The 22,307-nt window shown below is 41.4% G+C and overlaps 1 protein-coding gene across 2 annotated transcripts; it reads right to left on the bottom strand.

The window, feature by feature from the left end:
- Nucleotides 1–715: 715 nt before the first annotated feature.
- Nucleotides 716–21,895, bottom strand: MMEL1 (membrane metallo-endopeptidase-like 1). 2 transcript variants are annotated; one of them, XM_010084453.1, is made up of 23 exons: nucleotides 21,846–21,895; nucleotides 21,553–21,716; nucleotides 16,920–16,979; nucleotides 16,680–16,841; nucleotides 16,187–16,267; nucleotides 15,724–15,819; nucleotides 14,968–15,086; nucleotides 14,510–14,575; nucleotides 12,092–12,226; nucleotides 11,389–11,478; nucleotides 10,986–11,122; nucleotides 10,415–10,508; nucleotides 10,053–10,181; nucleotides 9,677–9,775; nucleotides 8,959–9,042; nucleotides 8,574–8,677; nucleotides 7,978–8,036; nucleotides 6,218–6,337; nucleotides 4,998–5,131; nucleotides 4,556–4,621; nucleotides 2,211–2,306; nucleotides 1,224–1,300; nucleotides 716–815 (listed from the first exon to the last, which is right to left on the bottom strand). In XM_010084453.1, the coding sequence occupies exons 1-23, from the start codon at nucleotides 21,893–21,895 to the stop codon at nucleotides 716–718; spliced, it is 2,322 nt and encodes a 773-aa protein (XP_010082755.1). The 2 variants fall into 2 exon arrangements, with proteins under 2 accessions (XP_010082755.1, XP_010082761.1); XM_010084459.1 differs by lacking the exon at nucleotides 21,846–21,895 and having other exon boundaries at nucleotides 16,920–16,955; nucleotides 21,553–21,706.
- Nucleotides 21,896–22,307: the final 412 nt, after the last annotated feature.

Raw genomic sequence — 22,307 nt, forward strand, 5'->3', positions numbered from 1 at the left:
CTAAACAAGTGATCTATTTAGTAATACCTCACTTGAAGGTCATGTTACAGTTGTTCTTTGGAGCAGAGGAACTCAAGTGCGGTAGGAGAGTGCAGCTTTGCGTTAAGTTAGCAGCCGACAGGCATCTGAACATAGAGCTCACTTTGTAACATAGCAAGACAAATAGCAATCTCTTACAACAAAGGAGTAATCAAGGTGCAAGTGTACAGACAGCACGGGAGTTTAAACTAGCTCTAACCTGAATTTGGGAAGAACGCATCAGAAACTGAATCAGAATACTGGAAAACAGTTCAGTGAAACACCTCAGACAGGTTTGCTAAGTCTCAGAAGGCGTAGTTGTAAGACATATTAAAATTATTGTTCCTTTCTGAAAAATAGATATATAGGTGTTTGTTGGTTTTGTTTTTTATTTAAGAATTAGTCTTTGTAACCCTGATGCAGTATCTTAATAACAGTCAGGATGTCATTTGAAACAGTTGTTTCTGTTCTGGAGCACACGGTGGCTTTCAGCACAGCCCCTTGGTCACCGAGATACCCGTGTCCTTCCCGGTGGACGTGTAAGAGCTGGAGTGCTGCGGTTTCCTTCCTTCTCACGACAGTAGCTGCGCCATTGGCCTTGGCTGTGACTGAATGGGAGAACATCAGGCACGTCATTGGCAAGAACTGCTTGTTGTGTCACCAGAGCGTGTGTCATTCTCGCCAGTCATCTTTTTGGTTACCACACTCTGCATTTCTCTGCAGGATGCATGGCTGTGCCTTTCTTACAGTGGAACACCTCGGAGAATGCTTCGAAGTTCTGCAAAGATCCCATCACCCTAAACAAAGAGAAGGAGCTTACTGACGTGGGTACAGTGCGTGGAGAGCGTTGCTCTGGAAAACAGAAAGCCGTGTCTATAGAGTGATTTAGAGTCTCATAACACAATTACAGTCTCAGAATATGGGATACTTTATGCAAGAAAAATAGAGCTACTATGACTAATGAAAGGCTAGAACAAAGAGAGCACACAGTAAGCAGGTTCTGGTCCATTCTCCATAGACTGGCAGGCCAAGCAAAGGGGTGCACTCCTCAGCAGTATCCTACGAGCTATAAAGTTAGTCTGGATGTATCTTGTCTGTTAGGATGTGGCTGCTAGCAACGACCCGCTCTCTCCTTCTGCGCTGTGTTGGTGCAATGGGTTGAACCAAGTGAGTTATCAATTAGTAAATCGGTTTGTAAAACCCACCTGTATTTCAGAGGGCTGTGGACATCTGTCTTTATTGACTGGCTGGCATATTCCGGTCTGTAGGAACCACACCACACCTAGACAAGGAAGATTAATCATTAGTGAGTCAGTATTAAAGGGAGTTCAGTTTGGGGACCTTCTCGCTGTTTTTCAACATTCTTCCTTTTCATCCCAGTTTGTTACAATATAGTTGGAGGTTTATAGAGGAGGCAGAACAGATACAATCATTTACTAATTAGTTTTTGTTTTATGAAGTTCTTGGACCAAGATCTGATGCTTTGGGTTGGATATATTAGCTCTTGATTTCACCCATGTGTTTCCTCAGACAGATGAGCTTAAGTCTGAGTCAGAGGCACAACACGAAGTGTGTTGGCCTACTGTCAAATATTTGACCTCCTGTTAAATATTTGTTACTCTAAGAGTGTAAACATACGGGAGTTTCTCATCCAGGCTGAAGGGGGAAAATCAACTCAGCAAAATTATTGGTTTTGCATTGTAATAAAGTGGTATAGAGGAAAAGAAATGGAATCTGTAGCAAAATCTGTGATCTGAACATGTATTCCTATTTCAGGGCTGCTGGCTTTGTATTTCCCAGGCATTCAGTTTTCTCCAGCACATGTTAAAAAATGGATGAAACCCCATCTGCATCGCAAGCAAAAGTTTTCTCCGAAATGCTTGTAGAACCAATACTTCCATGAAATGGCAAGCTCTTGAAAGTCATTGTCCCCCATATGTTGTTGTCTGACACACCTTTGTGTTGGTGGATGCCCTGTTTCTCTGTATCCTTGCTCCAGCAAGTTTCAGATGTGGAAAACTCTTGCCTCTAATCACTAAACCACCTTTTTCACGTCTGTCTCGAGGACCTTTTGCTGAGTGCAGTCGATGGAGAATCACTGTCCAAGTGGAGCTTGGGGCTGATTTTCTCTCTAACCTTTAGGATAACCTGATTTATACTTTAATGTAGTGGCTGCATCCAAGTGTTCTTACCTGGGCAAAGTTGAGGAAGAAAAGCTGTTTGTGAGACAGATTCAGTCCAGGCAGCTTTGGCTCCTTCCCTTCTTGTTCCAGCCATTTTAAGTAGGCCTAGAAATGATCATAGATTCAATCCTGTTCAGGCGTGATGGGTATTTTGAATGTTATTTGGGGGTGAGAGATCTTAGTCACAAAGTAGATGAACCCAACATGTCTTCCCTTCTGTATTTGTGTGGTTTCAATCTGTCTAATACAAATAGTACAGCTAATTTTATGAAAAAGCTGTCATCATAAGTACTCTGTTGACTTTTCTAGTAGAAAAATGAAACACAAAGGTAATTTGCATTCAACTTCTTAAGTACAGTCATTTCTGAACTGAAAACTGTTACAAAACAGGAAAAAATACCAAACTCTTCTATGGGAGTGGAGTTTTAGAGCAGTAGTTACTGGCCGGTTGAGCTTCACTGCAAGAAGCTCTGTGTGTTCTTTACAGAGTCTCTGGGAAATCTGTTCTGAACACAGCGCTTTGGCGAAGGGCGTGCCACTGCCCTGATGGGCCGTTAGTTTGCTACTGTGTCTCAGCAAGCACACATGACAAGTATAGCTGGTGTAAGTATATAGTTAATATATTTAAGTATATATTTAATATATGTATTAAATCAATATGCTACGGAAACTGAAGGCCCATGACTGCAGTTTGAAGTAAAATCATCATCTTTCACCTGACTTTTTCTATAGGAATTTGTATCTGGAAATGAAGTGTTAAGTCTTCTCCACAGTTCTGTGGTGATGACTTTTATCTCTCAGGTAACTGCTCATAAAATAGCAGATAATAACCTTGCTCAACGTTAAATCCATTACCTGTTATTGTTACACATTAATTGGCCAATTTTCTTTTTTTAGGTATATTGACATAATGAAGACAAGTTAATGTGTCCTCATGCTGGTTAATTTCAAACGTTCTGTTACCTTATCCTCTTAGTTGCCGGATAGTCCCAAAGCACACAGAACACAAAAGGTAGAGCTGAGGGTAAAAATACATCCAGCACCACAGAACAGGAGAGGATTCTGTGTGCAGGCAGTTTATGTCACACCGTGCTCTTCCACATTTGTCATAGCTTTTAGAACCAAGGACATGTTCAGTTCAACAAAGTAATTAATTTTAATGGTACCCCTCACGGTCAGAATTGTCAGTTCAAATTTCTGAAAATTCAGGATGTTCTTCTATAAACACACTTAACTGTGGCTGTATTCAAAACACCAGAGATAAAAAGTTTTACCATGATGTCTGTCAGGATTATTTGTAGAAAAGAACATTGCATGCTTACACCTGCACTCCACAGGGAAGGAGCCTTTGTGCTGGTAACTACTGTGCTATTCACGGTTTGTTAACCTGGAGGATTAAAGACAGTGGACTTCCCTGAGTCTGGAAGCTGACTTCCCCTGGTAGAGCAGGACAGATAAGGTGATATGCAGTCGTGTTTATAACGCATAAAAACTGTGCTGAACAGTGTAGGTTTCCAACCACAGCATGGAGGCAGCGCTCTGAAATATCAGTTGCATTTCTCTTGTTTTGAAAATAACTGACTGGCTGAAGCAACCTTTTACCTTGGAAGGAGGAAGGCAGTTCTGAGATTATCAACCCTTGCATTTCTATTCTGCTGCATGGAAAATAAATAGCAGCAAGGTAGGAGGGACTTCTTTGTGTTATTTTCCTAAACCTTATAAAGCACATAAAGAAAGCCACAAAAGGAGCTAGGCTTTTAGAGACAGGCCTTTTGGAACACGTGATCTGTATTCCTCTTGGGAAAGAGATGGTATTTCCATTTATTCTTTTCATGTCCTACCTGGCACGTCACTTTTGAGATCAAAGATGAAAAATGTGAGAGAAATAAACTTGGAAAAAACGGTTGCTGTGCTTCATACTATCACCAAACTGTGTTGCCAAGAAATTAATGCTCTGTTGCCGTGTGACAAGCTGTTTGAAGTTGTACTTGCCATTTTCAGAATTAAGGGCTTTAGAAAATTGAGGTGTTTTACCTTTTTCCTAGCTAATACTGCACCTATTTGTGAACGTTGCCCTTGTTTACCTGAGACAGGACTATGCAGCACCAAGCACTGTGGTACATCAACGTACAGCTAGGAGAATGAGGGAGTCTCCTCCCGGGTGCAAGAATGCCAGCAATCACACACAGGGATTGGATCTATGGGGACATCGGCTTCTAGATGTATAATTGAGGCTTGAAGTTTTTGAATATGGTAATAACATGTTAATTGTAAATTTTTTTTAATGACAGAGTAGGTAACCCCATTGTTGAATCCCTGGGATAAATTTAACTCATGGTATATTTGAAAGTTACCTTATAAGCCTGTCGGACTCCTCCGTTATCTGCGATATTTTCTCCTAACGTGCTTATTCCACTGACCTGTAAAAGAATAATCATTCATTTACTCTGTAGTCAGTAACGTTACCAACCCTAAGAAGTACGAGCTGAAGCATGATCATTGATCACAGACAGACAGTCCTGTCTGGAACAGAAGGAAGCAGCGACTTTGTGCTGGGGCTGAGACAGGAGAGAGTGAAAATAAAGAATGAATAGGGTAAAAGCTGTAGGTTACATTAGAAAGAATATACACGAATGTAACGTGAACAGAGTATGGGCTGTTGGGCAGAACATACACCAGCAGGACTGGCAACGTACAGGAGCAAACACCGGATTCCCCCCATGCCCCACTTGCACTTACATTCATTATTTTTCTGTATAAAGAGCCAGCGGTGTGGAAATGGTTGGCTTTACTCACATTCTGTCCGCCAGCAAGCTGCCACGTGTAGTTCCCGTACTGATGCACCATGCACCGAGACTGCTCCTTGAAATGCATCGCCGAGAAATTGCTCCACCAGTCAAACATATTTCCATCTTTATCAAAATTCCTACCTGTATGAAAATCCAAGGAAAATGGAAAGTTTTGAGTGAGAGTACATTAGAGCAACCATTGTTCCAGTGTAGCACCAATTTCTCTTTACGGTACAGCTGCATTTCCTCCTGTCTTTCCTCCTTTGATGTAGATGGTCTGTGCTACAGAGATTGATCAGAAATGGTTTTGGCACAGTTGATTCTGCTTTAGCACAAGGGAATGGACAAGGTCAATTCCAGTCCTTCCATCTCCACTCTCTATTATTCTGTGACTTGTTAGTCATCAGCCCAGCTGCAGTTGTAGCACTAAGGCCTCGTTTTATTTTAAACTGGATTATGCAGACATGACATAACAAAACTAACCACCACTTCTGAGGTGTCTAGGGTGCTTATTCTGCGTCTCCACGCGACAGAACTGAGGTTCGTAGAGAATGACTTTGCTACAGCAGGAGAAAGCTGGAATTGCAGTTCTGGTTTTTAGGTTCTCAGGTCTCTGGCTAGAGTGTGCTTTTTATTCCCTGTAGATCTAGATTCCTGAGGCTATATCGTGTGCTTTTGTGTAATCTGCATAAGCTTATTCAACATTAAAAAACACATTGAAGAAAACCCATGCGTAAGGAATTACTGGCTTAAGGTATCAGAAGTGAGTTTTTGCCCCAAACTATTTCACACAGCATTCTAGAAAGATAATACAGTCAATTTATTACAAACGTTAGTGTTGAAAAAAAAAGTCTCTTGTGATTTCAAGACACTACTGACAGCTCTTCTGTCCCAAGAATGTACTTCCCAGATTTCATTTTACTTCAGGAGCCAGTATCTCTGCTTGCTTTGTATTTCTGATGTGACGATGCTGTAACCCTAACAGCTTTTCCTGAGAATTGTCATTGACTCAATTTAACATCTGCTTACTTCTTGTGTGACCTGCTTCGTTCCTGAAGCATTCACTGCAAAATGTTCAACAGAACGTTAATGCTGTGCTCCCCGAGAGTGACTTGGAGGGTGTGCGATGGTGTGTGCGGACAGTTCAGTCACAGCGGTGTGTGACTTTCATTTCTTACAATGCAATGAGTGCAACTGAAAGAATAATAGTTCCTCAGTTAATCTCACCATTGTCATCAAACCCGTGAGTGATTTCATGCCCAATAACCATCCCAATCCCTCCAAAGTTCAGGGCTTGTGGTTGGTGTTTGCTGAAGAAGGGAGGCTGTAGAATCCCAGCAGGGAAAACTGCAAAGAGTGGAAGAGAGAGAGGCACTGTAAGGGAGCTTCATTTTTGCATCCTTTGCAGACAGATTGCTTGCTTGGTTTAAAGATCAGGAAGAAACATAAAATATAAAATGATTAGAAACAACGTCATGCCTCCTCACGTAAAATTGTTTCTCTCTTGATAAATAGAAAATGACAAGTTAATAAAGGTTTAATTTAGCACATCTGCAGCTACAGTATCTCCTTGTCTGCGAATAAGGCGTAATTTACATTCCAGCTTCAGCTTAATTTGGTCTCTAATGTTTGCTGCAGTAAGTCAAGAACAAAGTGTTTAGTAACTGTCTTTCGGAGATAGCTACAGTTTGTGTTTTGGAGCCATTTTATAGGGGAACTAATGGATGTTTTATTGCTTTATTTTTGCAAAAGAAAGGTTAGTGATCATATGCCAATTACCAACAATACTGGGTGTGTACGCTGTTGTGGGTAGCTGTGCTTGGATTTTTGGCTGTCATATTCAAGTTCCTTAAACCAGTTACTTCCATATTGCTTCTAAGGGCCAAACTGTAGAGGAACCAGTCATCTTTAAAACCCGACTTCCGTGCCTGCAAAACTGGCTCACAGCTGATTGTGATCAGCATAAAACCACTGTGGATAAATAGAGAGCCTGAGCTTGACTCCAGGTTTAGCTCCAAGATGATATGCACTAAAGGAGTCTCCTGCTGCGGCTGAAGGACTGGGCACAGCTTTTACTGTACCTACAACATGGAGGTAAGCGGAAGGTACACAAATGGAAACAGGTACTTCCTGTTGAGGCTAGAGGGCTAAACTATGAGCACTTTGGATGTTTCTACTTGTAGCAATTCTCTTGAGTTTTCCCTTGTGATGGTTGGTTGGGTTGTTTTCTATTTCTGGCCTTTGCCCTGGGAGCAGGGTACAGCTGCTGCCTGGCCTAAAAAAGGCAGGGATTTTTCCTCTTTTGGTATTTGTCAGAACTGGGATAGTAGATCTTGGCAGTCTGGGAATTTTAATGAGCACTGCTTAGTAGAAATGATTTGGTTCCTCTCCTGTTCGGAGTGCTCAGGATTCAGCATCTGCAGGCTTCACCGGCCCCAGCTCAGAGATCAGGGAGGATGGGGAGCCCAGGCAGGTTCACTACGGCTTAAGTCTGAAGCTCTTCTCTGCTAAGAACACGAAAGGCCAGCCTAGCAACTCTGCAAAAACTCCCAGATCTGACATTCTGTGAGCAGAGGCAGGTTTCTTTAGTCTGGCATGCCTCTTATCAATGCAGTTACAGTACCGTCTGTACAGATAGCAAACTGGAGAGCTGCCCGGGTGGTTATCAGGAATGTGGAAACACGAGTACAAACAGCCCAAAACACTCTGAGCATTCTCTGCTCTCTGGAGCTGGCACTCGTACAGTAGCGGTTACTGTCCGAGGCTTTCCAACACAGGGCCGTTCCAATGACAGTCTATAGACTCTGCCCACCGAATGTGGGGCGGGGAAGCTGAACATCCATCAGCAAGTGACTGCTTGGAAGGAACAGCCTCTCTACCTTGCCCAGAATTTCCTAAGGGCACAGGCAGGTTTGCCTCTGGATAGCAGACTTGTGGTGCAAAAAGTAATTAGTTCATGCAGCTGTTTAAAATTGTTGTAAACCTACCTATCTGGTTCCGATTCGGGGAATAGAATGCATTGACCACTGCAGCTCCAATTATCCATCTGAAAATAGATGTTGCACACAAAGTTAGTCATGATTTTTTTTTTTAGACATTCTTTTTATTGAATTATTCTTGTCAAAAAATGCAGGCTGCATATAAGGACAGGACTGAGGTAGGGCTGGAAATGGACATAAATTAGATCTGGTGCTCAACTTCCCCAAGATGGCATATTTCCAGAAGAATTCTGGCCAGAATATTATAAGCTTTTTTCCCCTGAATAGAAATTTTCATAAGTTCCATGATACTGTTTATCTCATCTCCTCCTTGCTGAGCTGTCAAAGATCTGTCACTGGTTTTGCGTTAAGTAGCTTCAATGTAATATCTGAATGTGAAGCAGCTCGATGAAGGATTAGAGAGATTCCAAGAGAACTGGGTGAATTTCTACGACAAAAGGCAATGAGATACGTGTTTTATTCCAGGAAATATCTTGTAAGATCTCAGATATAAGCAGGCTCAGCTATCCACAGCATATGATTTAAACACGATAACCATTATTTCAGAATTTTGATTGTCTGTAGCATGCAGTCTAGAAACTTACATATCTTGGTCAACTCTCTCTCGAAGTTTTTTCAAGCTCTTTTGGGCTCCAGCTCTCAGGTTTTCCAGGATGTTTTCAAAGTAATTGTGTTCACTGAAGTTTAACTAAAGAAACAGATATCCAAGTATATTAGTAAGCTGTGCGGAAAGAGGAATTCCTCATACCACTGAATGTATCTTCTAAAAAAGTTTTGATTGCAAGGTATCACTTAATAGTTAGCTCTTTGCATGCAGTTATTTATAATAATGTTCAACACAATCAATTGTGTGTGCTGCCCAGTCACACGGAAATGACAGTTGCACAGGTATAAGTATTCCAAGCGGCAAGAAAATTAGCGTAGGGTTTTATATTGAGGTACTTACTGAGACACACACAGCATACTCACATTGGCATATTCCTGATCTAGTTTTTCATTCTGATCTTCCAAAATATAATCTGGATAGCCAATTTGTTCTTTAATTGCCATTGCCTAGAAGAAAAGAGTTTAATCGTGGGTTTGTTGGTGTGGTTGGGTTTTTTTAAAAGTTTCAATACATATAATAGTTCAAATTTTTTATTGCTATTGTCCACCTGTTTGTGAGAAACTGGATGCAAATATTTAAAGACCTTGTTCAAATGCACCCTCTTGCCTAATAAGACTTTACATCCACTCTTCCTCTCATCTCCTGGTGTCCAGCCACTATGGGAGACCTGCAGACCCTACAGCACCACCCACCAGGGATTTGGCTTAACCCTTATTTAGTGCCTTTACTTTTTCTTGCTATTAGAACAGCACTGATGATCCTAAAGTCAGTGAAGGGTTTGAAAAGTTTTATTTGGGAGATTGCGTTGTATTCAGTTGTCATTCTACTTGATGCATTTGGTGCTATCATCTCACCTCATTTAAAACATGATTCACAAGACTCATTAATGGAAATAAAAATGTACGTGACCTAACAAAGGATTAAAAAGAAAAGGAAAATGCAACAGGATAACGGATAACACGATAGTGAGCATCAAAGCTTTTTCGTCTCATTTGTAGAGGAACTGGGAATAGTGATGCTACAAAATTCCAAAGATTTCATATTCATGACAGAACAATGAATTTCCTTGTTATCTCTGACCTTCTCACGAGCTTTCTCTTTAGATGCCTCATCCATCCACTGTAGCTCATCTAAAGTCTCGATGAATGCTTCACGGATCTTATCTATTAAATCTCGGACCTGAAAGAGAGGCAGGAAGAAATTAATCACTTACATGCTATTTTTGCAGGCACAGCTGAGGAGGGGTGAAAGGCTTCCTACTGAAAGATGACATCCCCAAATTCTGTGCTCTGAAACATGGTACTCGGCATTTTAAAGTGCATCATAAATGAGTTATCGTGCCTTCTGGCTCTTGGCTGATTGTGTCTTTAACAGACCAATAGTTGGGAGCTCAGATGGAGGGGAATGGGCACTGCAGACCCTGGGTGTACAATCGTAGGAAGGGTAAACTACATACCATCCTCTTGCTCTCACCAGCAAATGCCTCCCTGACGTACATTGCTCCCACTGCATTCTCCATGTTGTTGTTGACATAACTCACACACTCCCTCCAGCGCGCTTCTTCCAGCGTTGTCCCATAAAGCGCCTGCAACACAAAACACCCCAGGATTCATTCTGCCTACGCATCTCTCTTCTAAATCACTGCCTAAGGAGGAGGCTAACCCCAGACAGAGGTTTCCATTGCTGTGACTGCTGTTCTTAGATTTGTTTGGGGATTGCCTGACTTAACAATGTCACTGTACTGACAAGGACTTGATTTGGTGACTGGGGCTTTTCCAGTACTATGCTCTACAGCCCCTGTAGGAAGAGAGAAAATACCTTCCTGTAGCTGGCCCGAGCATCCTTGAAACGCCGACTCAAGCTGCTGACTCGATCGATTACCAGTCGCCAAATGAGGTAGTTCTGGATGGTGCTGCAGGGGAAAGCAAAGCTGAGTTTAATCCCTTGTGAAAAGCAACACTAGTGAACACAGTCAGAGGGAGATCTTAATTTTGGAGATAAAGCAAATGATTGCTGCCCATCGTAGGTTTCATAGTATCCACAGGTGACTGTCTGTATTTAGCAGGCTGGCTAACTGTGCAGGCATCTAGACTGGGGACTGTACTACCATGGCTTTTCAGGGATTAATTTTTTTTTTCCCTTCTAGAGTGTAACAAGAGCTAAGGCTGTGATGTATTTTTTTCTTCCCATTTAACCTTTTCTAAGCATGTGAGCAGGTGAGACACCTGGTACCACAATACCCTGGGACCTTAGAAGACATTACCCACATTTTACAGTGCAGTGGTGGCATTTTGCTCAGAGAAGCTCTGACAGAACTAGCAAATGGGTCCAATAATTCACATTTCCACATTTCCATCCATTTGTCTTGCATATTCTCCAGTTTCTTTACCTTGCTGAGTACTTTGAGATAATTGCTTTCAGCTCTTGCAGGTAGGGCATGCCGTATACCACAACTTCTTCTTCTGGGTCAACCTGAACACCTACTGAAGACATGACGCCTTGGATGAAGAAGGTCCAGTTAAATTCCTAGGCAGACAGAGAGACACATACCAATGCCAGGGGTTTAAGTGCCTCAGTAACTGGCTGGACTTCCTGCAGTCTATGGGATTGAATGTACTTGTAGCGTTGTTCAGTAGAAAAATGCTTTTTTAAAGACTCTGAAGACAAGATTAAGAATGGGAATCATCTTATACCTCTCTTTGTTGCATCACTGATAAATTCACAAAGTCATTTCCAATTAGCATGGTAGTAAGAGGAGGCTGAAAGTATTAGACTGCCTATTAAACACTTACGTTCAATGCAAACTTTTCCTGTAGCTCTTTCAAGGTCATTTTGTTGTACAACAAGGTGACATCATGCCTTTCTTCTGCTGGGGTGGTTGCCTGAAGACATTCACAAGGTTATTACCAGAATCACCTGACAAAGTGGCAGTAGCTGAAATTGCAGCATGCACATGCATATACACACACTCAAATAATATGCAAATAAAACAGTTCATCTTGAAAAAGAAAGCTCATTTGATGGTGTCCAGTGCTGCTTTCTAAATTTCAGTACAGGAACTTGGGCCCCACAGATTTAGTAATGTTTCAGTGATATGTTGAGCCAAGGGGTTCCCTCTATCCTCTTTAGAATGTAAGACTACACTCTTAGAGATATTTAGGGTGCTGTAGACTTCAAAGGATGCAAGGGAGCTAGCCCTGGTGTTATCATAGTGTATGTTTAGCAGAAGATAGATTATCCTGCTTTAGGAGACTTCCAAAAATAACTATGTCTAGGGCTAGAGCAGACACAGTAGCGGTGTATGCCGTAGACATAATTACTCACAGAGGCTCTGATTTCTGGGCTGCTCATGGCACAAGTCATATTCCTCCTGCTTTCTCCTCGGCCATGAGTCTTCTGCTGTGTTGAAAACTGCTGCCCAAAAGAGGAAGAGACACTCCCTCTCACCCCCTACCCCCCACACCATCCTGAGTAGTTCTTGGTTTCTGTACTCACATTTGCAATCTCTGTTTCAAGCTCCATAACTTTTGCCATTTCCTCTTGGACAAAGGCATCGTCTTTAGACATGTTCTTGTCTTCCCGGATCATTTTGGCAATGGTGATCATGAACTGCAGGTAAGCTTCTCTCACCTGCACACAAGAAACAGAACGTGTGTGTAGCACTGTGAAGAAAAGGTTTGCTGTCTGGTGTTTCTCATTTGGCAAACGATTCTTTTTGGCATTGTAGTTTTAGAGCATGCTGTGAAGAAGTTTGGCCTGGGGTCACAGCCTCTGCCCTTGTCTCCAGTGCAACCCTCCCCACTCCATTTTTCTCATCTTTTTTTTCTACTATCAGAGCCACTACTGCAATTCCTAGAACCTCAGTTCATCCTGGAACACCTTACAGCGCAGTTGCCAGTCTCACAGTACATAGTGAAAGCAACACTTTCTGCTTCCCTGTGCAATCCAGCTCTTGGGAGCTCTGGGTTAGAATCACTGCTTGAGCAAAGAGAAAGCTCTGTGCTTGAGCTACTCCTGTGGGAATAGGGATCCCTCCTAGTCAAAATACCAGCGTAAGCATGGAAGGTTAAAGTTCCCTGAAAGTAATACCATAAATCTTCTAAACTCTCTGCTTTTACTGTCTGAAAAAAACGCTCTGTCTCAGATGGTTCCCAGTGATCCCTTTGCTTTATTTCTAATAGGAGGGCATGGCTGTGATTTATGCCTCAGAAAGAACCTGGGGAAGATATCTGGCTGCTGAAGGAGCACTGATCTCTGATACAGGAAAGCTTCATACTACGTATTCTTCTTGCACCTTTTCTTTCTCCATAGACCTTGGAAACCAGATAAATACAGTAACTGTTGTGAAATTGAGTCTGGGCACTTACATGATGATGATTTGTGGGTTTAGGCTGAATACAAGGCCTTAATCAGGCCAGACTCCCACTGGCCTCAGTAGGAGTTTTGCCAAAAGATGCTGGACTCAGCACAGGGGGAGTTTGGGTCATCAGAGTTTGGTTCATTGTCTGTGGGAAGTGAGCTGTTAAATAGCAAATCAAAAGGGGTTGTGTCTCCTCCTTATTCACGAAGATTAAAAACACAGCCTTAGCCGCCCTTCTTTATAGCTTCAAATTAAAACTGCGTAAGCAGTACTGGTTTCCTTTTGCTAATTTAGGATCATCCATGTACTGTACCTGATTTTGTACCTCCTACAAGTCAATCTCAGTCTGGCTTTCATGCAACGATGCATAAATGTCCCTCTTTTCTACTGTAACTGCCACTATGGAGGTGGAGCTTGCAGAATAGAATCCCAGTTCCCGACACAACTACATGGCAATTGTTCTGTACCATGAGACAGATTAACAGAAACTGGCAGTTCATAAAGGCATCCAGAAGGTGTGAAAACAATTCACAAAAACTTCATAGGACTATATTAAATATGAGAATATAGTCAAATATGTTGAATTAAGAAGAAAACTAGTCTCACTGATGTTTTCATCTGCCTTTACAACCGCTAGACAAAGAGTCTAAAATGCTGATTGTTGTCTCTCTGTATTCCCTTCCATTCATGTTAGGAAAATGAGTTTGACGTTAGGCTGCAAGTCCCCTTTGTTAGGATGACATAATTGAGGAAAGTAAAATGTACTAAAGCAATATTTCCATCTTGGAAACTGATAAATTTTCTGGCCCTAGTTGCAACAGCTTTGTACGTATTTACAGAAACCCTCACATTTTTGCTCTGAGCATTGTCAGAGAAAAACACCTAGAAAATAATCTCTCATGGTTTTCATGTAATTTTGGGGAAAGGGGGGAGTAAGCGGAAGCAGATTGTTACGAGCTGAGTATCTGTTCCATCGATATAGCTTTTGCTGCTCCATGTATAACAGTTCTTTTTAAAACTTTTAAACTTTTTTCCCCTGAATGAACATATGGAAAACTCTGAATATTTTGGTGTTCAAGAAAACATATATTGGGCTATTGTATGTCCAAATGTGATCCAGCATGACAATTCTTCTCCCAAATCTATAATCCATCTTTCCAGTACTCTGTAAAATAGTAGCCAGAACCAGCGGCTTTAGAAGAAGATATAAGCAAATCCAAGATAACCTGCACTGAAAATGTGAACCTGTCTTCAAAATTAGAGACTCTTTTCAGCTATAAAACATAATGATTTTATTTTCCCACAACTTCCTCATCTGCATGAATTGGCCAGTTCTGGGGAGGCTTGATATTTGTACAGTTGTTGAGTCCTTTTGTAAACTTAACAAAATTCTGGCATAATTAGGAAAAAATCTACAAAGAATGTCAGTCTAATTCTGATTGTTGATCTTCACATAACATGAAGATTCATATATTTGAGTTTTCCAAAACACAGGGATAAATAATGAAGTTGTTTTAGTAGCACATAGTATTCCTTGTAATTTATTTACTTACTCTTTGATAGTTGCCCCCATTAAAGTAGTAATCCCGCGATGGCATTCCTAAACTTGGCTGGTCAATCTGAAGAAAATCATATACATTAGTTAGTGATGAACGGGTTCTGTGCAAAGGTATCCTTGAAATGTTTAAAAACCATGGTTTCCTGCTATATATGAAACCTCACCATCATTTGGCAAGTCACAAGAATTTACAACCCTTAAATGCTGTAAATCAGCAAAGGTCCTTTGATTTTTATTTCTTTAACTGAAACAAAAATGATTCTGCCATAAAATGTTTCCCCATATGACTTTGAGACAGAGCTGCCACTTGGGGTGCAGAACTGTGGCGTGCATTTTTGTCAGTATTTGTGCATACCCCCCGACTTATGGAAAGCTAATCTGTATGCAGTGTAAATAACGATCCATTTATGATTCTGGAATATAAATAATTCCCTGTGATTTTTTTTTTCTTACATAAATGATGTGTCTGCTGGAATCCTGGTCATCATTCCAAACAAACATATCAATGAGGACGCGTTTGTTAAATCTGGAGTTCATTATGGAGAGTTTTTCTTCTATTCTCCAGTTTGGCTCTGGGAGACAAATGGAAAAATATACATTATTTATCAATATGGATCAGCACTGATTTAAGCTGTAGAGTTTCTAAGCTTACTGCTGAAATTGTTTAGAACCAGACTGGACATGATGTGAGAATATTTGTACAGGACATTGCTGTAGGGGCTAGAAATGGCTACACTCTTCTTACTGGCCTCATCTGTCTCAGGGATATACAGTAATCAGTAAATGACTGAGATAGATAGATAGATAGATAGATAGATAGATATACACACATATGCAATTGCCTATGTATAGCATTAATCACCATGACCTTGCCTGGTTAGGCAGTTGTGCTCCAAACCCTCATTAATATGCAAGCATTAGAACACAGCTCTATTGGTTATATTGGTTTTGGTTTCATTATTCATGTTGGTCCTTTAGGGTTCCTGACTGTCTTGAAACATGCACTGTTCATGAATGAGATTCTGTAACACAGGTATTACAGTTATACCATCTTCTTTACACACATCACTGCATGCTAAATATGTATGACACCCTGACTTTCGTTTATGAAGAAACAACTAAAATAGAGGATCTAATACAATGTCTGTAGTCTCCTCAGTGCAACAAATAATTCTCAACACTACTGAACTCTTCCAGGCACAGAATTACCTTTGGTGTTATTCCAGTCTGCAGAAGCCACTGGCCAGTCTCCAACCATCGTTAAGGCCTCTACCAGAGGCAATGAATCTCGTTGCTCTATAAGGCCTGAGAGAGGAAAAACAAATACTATTTTGTTTTCATAGACACAAATGAAGAAAAATAGGTAACGGGCCTAATGGTTTAAATCTGAAACAGAATTTGTCATAGCAGAAAATCAGATACTGTGAAATCCCCTGTCTCTTGTGCATCCCAGAATGTGTATGTTAAGCTTTAATGATGCACCAAGGCAATTTCTAATCTGGATTTTAATCTAATTTCATTTTAATGTAACCTAATTTAATCTAATCTAATCTGAAGATTAGTTTTCCAGGCAAAGCCATGGATAGTGACTGGACTTCTGCTTAGAAGTCCATCGGTACTTTTGTACATTTGATATTGAACACAAGAAGCAATGGAACAAGAAGAGACTCACTCTCATTCATGCACGACTTGTAAAGTATTTTAGCTTTCTGAAATGCTTCTCTGTCCCCTTGATCTGAAGTCTCCAGCACACCTGGGGAAGGAACCGTTGCAGTGAGATTTTTGCCCTGGAGAGCTTTGATCTTTTCATAGAAATAGCTGAGAATTCAGGACCATGATAAATACTTGTTACTGTAGGCTTCAATTACAGTGAAACTAGAGCTCTCTTTAGAGGAGCTATTAATGGAAAAAGTGTCAGGAAGGGCATGCATGCAGCTTGTCCTGCTCCTTTTGAAGTTAGTACCAAATCACCTATGGCTAATTTTTAGTGGGAACAGGATGTTCCCTCAAAATAGATTGGTAAGAGATGCAGAGATTAAAGGACTAGAGAAAAAAATCCCAATCAACACTTCTCTGGGAGTTTGTTTCTCTCTATGATGTGCAGTAAACAGCATCTGAAATGAGACACAAGTGCCTAACCAAGGACAGAGTAGCCTCATTCCTACCTTTTAGGACAATCTCCAGCTCGTCCCTCAGGATGTCAAAAATGCTGTATCTGGAACTAGTTTCTGGGATAACGTGCCGGTTCAGCCAGCCCCCACAGGCATACTGGTAGAAATCCTTGCAAGGGTCAGCTGTTGGATCCATATTCTGGATTATTCTAGCAGCTAGGTATCAAAATCAGAGAATGAATTCCACAGACTGCCCAGGAATCTCTGGGACTACCAAAGCCACACGGTCATTACCTGCTGTAACGCATCCAGGCGTGGTACAGAGGTTGCCTGAGTTGGTGCCGTAGTGAGCGCCTGCAGGGAGACAGCGGGAAGAACTGGTTGTTTTGGAAAGAAATGGCTACCAACGTCACTCCCCAGCAGCCCAACCTCCGTGACAGCTCTGGTTGGTTTTAGAGCCAGTGAGCGAATATTAGTGCCAGTAAAAGTTACCAAATGACAGCTGTGAAGAAATCTCTGATCTGCAGATTTATGAGGAAAATCTATGTGGAAGCAGCAGTACAACACTCTTGACAGTGAGTTTTAACTCTCCTGGAAGGAGAATAAGACTTCTTTTTTTAAAAAAAACACCTACTAACTGTCTCCACAGTGTTTCTGACACATACAGAAAGCAGGATATCCCTTTCTAGACAATTTAGTGAGGTGCTTTGAGCATCTCAGCTCTTTCCTGATCTTCAAACTCAGTGTCTGAGAGCTTTAAACAGGGGGCAGAAAGTCCATAGCTGGGTTACTCTTTTCACACTGTTTTGAGTCAAAGACCAAATTTAGGCAAATAAATTATTTTTACTTCTCTAAGTGGTGGGGGGAGAAGTGGGTAACAGACCTGTGTTTGGTCAGAATTTCAGCTATGTCCTTTAAGGTTACTCCCTGCTGTTCAGCAGAGAGGTTGCTCCCTAATCAGTAATGTTTAGGGCTGACGGAATAGCGTTCAGTTCATTCATTTTCTAATTTTGACCAATTAGTCTTGGTTTGTGAAGTTATTCCAGTGAAGAAGCTTAGTATCCATTTGTGTTAAACAGACAACTACTTGGTTCCGCGGTGGAAAACAAAAACTTGATACCCTTACTTTCCACCAGGATCAGCCACGTTTTTAAACTCTTTTTTGATCCTTACACTAGGATGTTTGCAGAGAAGAGTGACTAAAAAAATTTCCTTCCAATGAAAACAAGTCTCTTACGTGACGGCAAACAAGATTGCAGTAATTCAGATAGAAATAAAACAGTAGGAAAGAAAAGAGGGCTTGGAAGTTCATCAGTGCAAGCAACATAAAAAGCCCCCACTGTGATTGGGAATGTGGCGTTCAGGGTTCAGCCGAGTGCCGCCGTGCTGCGTGGGAGTAGATCTGCATGAGAATAACTGCGTGCCTTATTATAGCTTCGTGTCGAGCAATCTGAGCACCGGATGGGCAAAATACGTGTGACAATGGGAAGCTTCACATAGAGGGGTTTAGCTTTTTTTTTTGTACTGGATGAAGCGAAGCCCAATTTTTTGAGTTTCCTAAACTCTCTAATAATTAAAAAATTAAAGAACCTAAAAGCCCAGGGTATTTCCAAGAAAAAAAAAATCCTTTTGGGGAAAAGAAACTAGTAGTTCAAATGCATGTGGAAATTTCCCATAAAGGAGAAATAGCAACGGGCAAGGCGAGAAAGAGATAACTGTACAACAAGAACGCTGCATTTCTCTCATTGTTTCTCAGGGACCATGCAGGACTCTAAATGAAGGCTGCTTTTTTTTTTTTTTTTTAATCAAAGCTTCTCTCTTTAATATAACCTGACAATGTCTGACTTCAGTTTCTGGAACCCAACTGCTTTCAACAAGATTCTAACTCCCCACATTCAAAAAGCCCTTGTGATTGGGAGGATGTAATTGAGCTGTATAAGCAGGGAAGCCAAAGCTGTTCTGAAACCTTGGTTGCACACTCGGGGCTCTGAAACTCTGCCACAAAACCAGACAATTGGAAATGGCTGGTGAGGGGCTCTCAGCTTACTCCTAAAAGTGGCTCCTTTGGTTTTCTATCAATTATCTCTCTTATGCCTCAGTACGATTCCTGACAAAGAACCGAGCCAGCCTGACTCTGTAGATATGACCAACACTGCCCTGTTTTTATTTCACAATATATTTGTTGGGTCTTTGCTCACTTGACCAAGGCTCTGTCTACTGCACCTCTTGAACTTCAAAGAACTAGAAACAAATGTAAAATGCACCTTCTGCAGTCTCAGCTAGACAACTCTATGCACTTCATTTCCTCAAGCTACTTTGCTAAAAACAACTGCCCAAGTTTTCAGTATAAATACAGGTATTTCTCTGAAGCACACAGTGTTCAGTGTTTTCCCACTGCGTGTTTTGAAGACCACAGATGGCTGAGGATGCCACACAGAGAAATAATTAGCTCCACAGTGGTCATCAGGCAGTCAAGTGTGAGCTTGACTTGCAGCACCTTGCCTATTTCTCGCATGGGTCTCATCTGCAGAAGTGCTGCCAGCACTGGAGACCGCCTTTGTTGCTATTATAACAGAATTGTTTGCAAAAAATAATGTAATTGCCAAATTTAGCTTTTCTTGCTCTGAGAGGGCTGTCTATGCCAGATGTCGGTGTCTTCAAATGGGCTCCATAACACGAGTGTTTGTTTTTATTCCACCTTTCTTATGATTTCCTACCTATAGCCTATCTATAAGCATGGCTGAGACAGAATTTCATGTGAGAATTGGTAAACTGAGTATTTGCCCGCTTTTGCAGCGCTGTATGGCCTGTCACTCCACATTCCTGCAGCTCCATGTGAGTACAACTGAGAGGAGTCTTGCCACCTATATGTCATTTCACTGTGACTTTTGTATTGGCTGCCACTTCTTTAAATCCTCCGTCTCCATTGAATAAATGCCTCATTAACGAAAATACTTGAAGTCAGAGAATGACTAGGCATCCCTCTAGGAGACAAGCCAGATCTCGGCCACAGCCTTCTCGTAGTGTGCTGTGACCAGGGTAGATAATGCAGGTTCTTGTGAGTCTATTGCACATGGATTGCATTCACAGCATAGGAGATGCAGGAGCATAACATGGATTTCTGAAATCCACTCCCAGAACAAGGTGCTGCCTGGTTCAAATGTTGTTTTTCTCTTCTTTTGCTGGTAGCCTGCCTAGCAGGATAGAGTGTAGGGGTGTGTGTGTGCCCTGTAGCTTCCCCACAGCCTGGATAATAGATGTGAATAGTGACGACCTGAGGGGATGCAGACACACACACAAATACCTCCGAATCTTTCTTGTGAGAAACCCTGCAAACTTGGAAGCCAGAAAGTGCATAAAATATCAATTAAACTAGTACATGACTTCTGAGCAGTCAGGACCAGCCATTAGGTGAGAATGGAAGTTGTTCGTAACTAAGTTGTCTGGAGAGGTCACTGACTGTGACGTGATGTGTCAGCTGCAAGTGTTGAAATGTTCTTCAGACGGTAACCTTTCCAACAAGTGATGAGATCTGGAGTTTAGTAAATATTTGTAGAACATAGCTGAGAAAGAGCTGTGAAAAGGCTCCAAAGAGGGTACGTGTGGGTGTGATGGAAAGATTGAGAGCATGCTGTATTCAGATTCAAAACTGAATTACTTCAGTTCTGTCTGCTTCCCTTTCTTTGATCACCCAAATATTACTCCTCTATTCTTACTATATTTTCTTTTTGTTTATTTAGACAAGGTTTTATGGGTATGAAAATCCCTTATGCATGCAAGCAACAAAATTCTGCATAGATCAATATTTTGATACAGAAACTCCTACCCTATGACCTAGCTCTGGGCATTTTTTTTCCTCTTGTCTCCTGAGCTAATAGAATAAATATAAACAACTTTCTGATGAGTATTATGAATACCAAATACTCAGAGATTTCATCTAACACTGGAACGAATTCTGGTAACATTCAATAGCTGGTAGCAAGAGGAGTAAACAACAAAACGTCTTTTCTCATGAATTATTACTCAGAATTGTGCAGGGTTGTACTTACAAGTGCTGGAGAAAGCAGCTTGCTCCAGGCAGGGGATGCAGGGACAATGTGAGGAGGAAACAATGCCTTGCTTCAGTTTTGCTATTCCTACTTCTTTATTTTACTCTCTAGTTTTTAGCAAAACTCTGAATCCCAGAGGCATTCGTGGAAGTGACAAACATGAGGCAAGTGCTGCTACCAATCATGTTGATTGCTTCACAGAATCTTTAAACAGGACTTTGCATTTGGTGTGCTCGTGGAAAAAACTTATTTTTGAGTGTAAGCATGCTCTGCTGGTAACATAGCCAAAGCACCTCAGAGTAATATGCCTCATTGTCAGGTTCCTGGCAAGACATCTGCATGAAAGTCACTGAACCAAATCTCACCTGGAGATCTAATTGCCTGATGAAATACTAAAAACAGTCTCTTCTTCCTCAGCAGCACACTGGCTTTTTTTTTTTTTTTTTAAAAAAAAAAAGCTTTCACATTGTCATAACTAATCTCCTCTTTAGATGTGCTAAGCAGCTGTTGCTTTATAACTCCCGGCAATAATGAATCTTGACTCAGGCTTCTATAAAATAAGGAAATGTCAAACCTTACACAGACATGCACCTTCCCCTCTAAAATAGTGTAACTTTTTTTTACTTTTGTCAAAACAATGCTCAAGTCAATAACATGCATATAATTCATTAAAAACATAGATTTTTACATCACATAATTTAAAAATGAAATAAAATCCAACATACTCCTCTCTGTGCATGAGCTTGGAACAAGGCAGATAGCCAAGTCCCTCATAGAGGTGACTTCACTGTCTCCCTGTATTTTTATTTTAATTGAGCTCTGCAAAAAGACTTGTATGTTGTTTGCAGAAGGAAAAGAATTATTCACATATTCCTTACCTCTGCTGCTGGCATACAGGATCACCAGGGCGACCACTGCACAAGTCATGAGGAGCAGCAAGACAGCCAGACCGATTGCCACAGAGGTCCAGGATTTCTTCCCAGATTTTGTTGATTTTTCCACAATATCCATTTGACTTTCTGATTTCCCCATTATTGTAACACTAAATTGAGGAGGGGAGGGTAAGAAAGAATTAACAGCACAGCTCAGTCAATACAGGGATAAATGCATGAAAAATCAGTGAGAAAAAGGAAGTAGAATAAAAGCAAAGATAAAGCTTCCAAATTATTACATGTATTTGTCCATTTGATTGTCCACAGATTTGCCAACCTCATTCTCCATCTCCTGTCCCCACCAGATTGTCTGCACGCAGGGTGTGCTGCTGGGGGCTGTTCTGGGCTACACTACCCTAGGCTCTTCGTGGTGCAGTGTCATAACTTCAGGAGCCTGCTTTGGGGAAGTCTGGCAAAGTCTCATGACCAGGTTGGGCAACTCCTTTCTCCCAAACAGGGAAGGAGGGGAAAAACTGCCTCCTTCTACTCCCCGCTTCCAAAGTGTCTTGCTGTTTCGAAGAATTTTCCTCTTTTTCCTCTGGGGATGTGAGTAGTTCTGCAGAGCTCTGTTAACAGCAAGAGAATCCAAACAGAGATCCTTCCAGGTGTGAGTGTCTTTGAGCTGCGTCTGCTCCGTCCTTAGCAGAGATGAAGGGTTTGGAGAGTAGAAGGCTCCTAGAACATGTGTCAGCTCCCAGGTC

The sequence above is a fragment of the Pterocles gutturalis genome, unplaced genomic scaffold (genome assembly GCF_000699245.1).
Source record: "Pterocles gutturalis isolate BGI_N339 unplaced genomic scaffold, ASM69924v1 scaffold38636, whole genome shotgun sequence".
Taxonomy (NCBI): Eukaryota; Metazoa; Chordata; class Aves; order Pterocliformes; family Pteroclidae; genus Pterocles; species Pterocles gutturalis.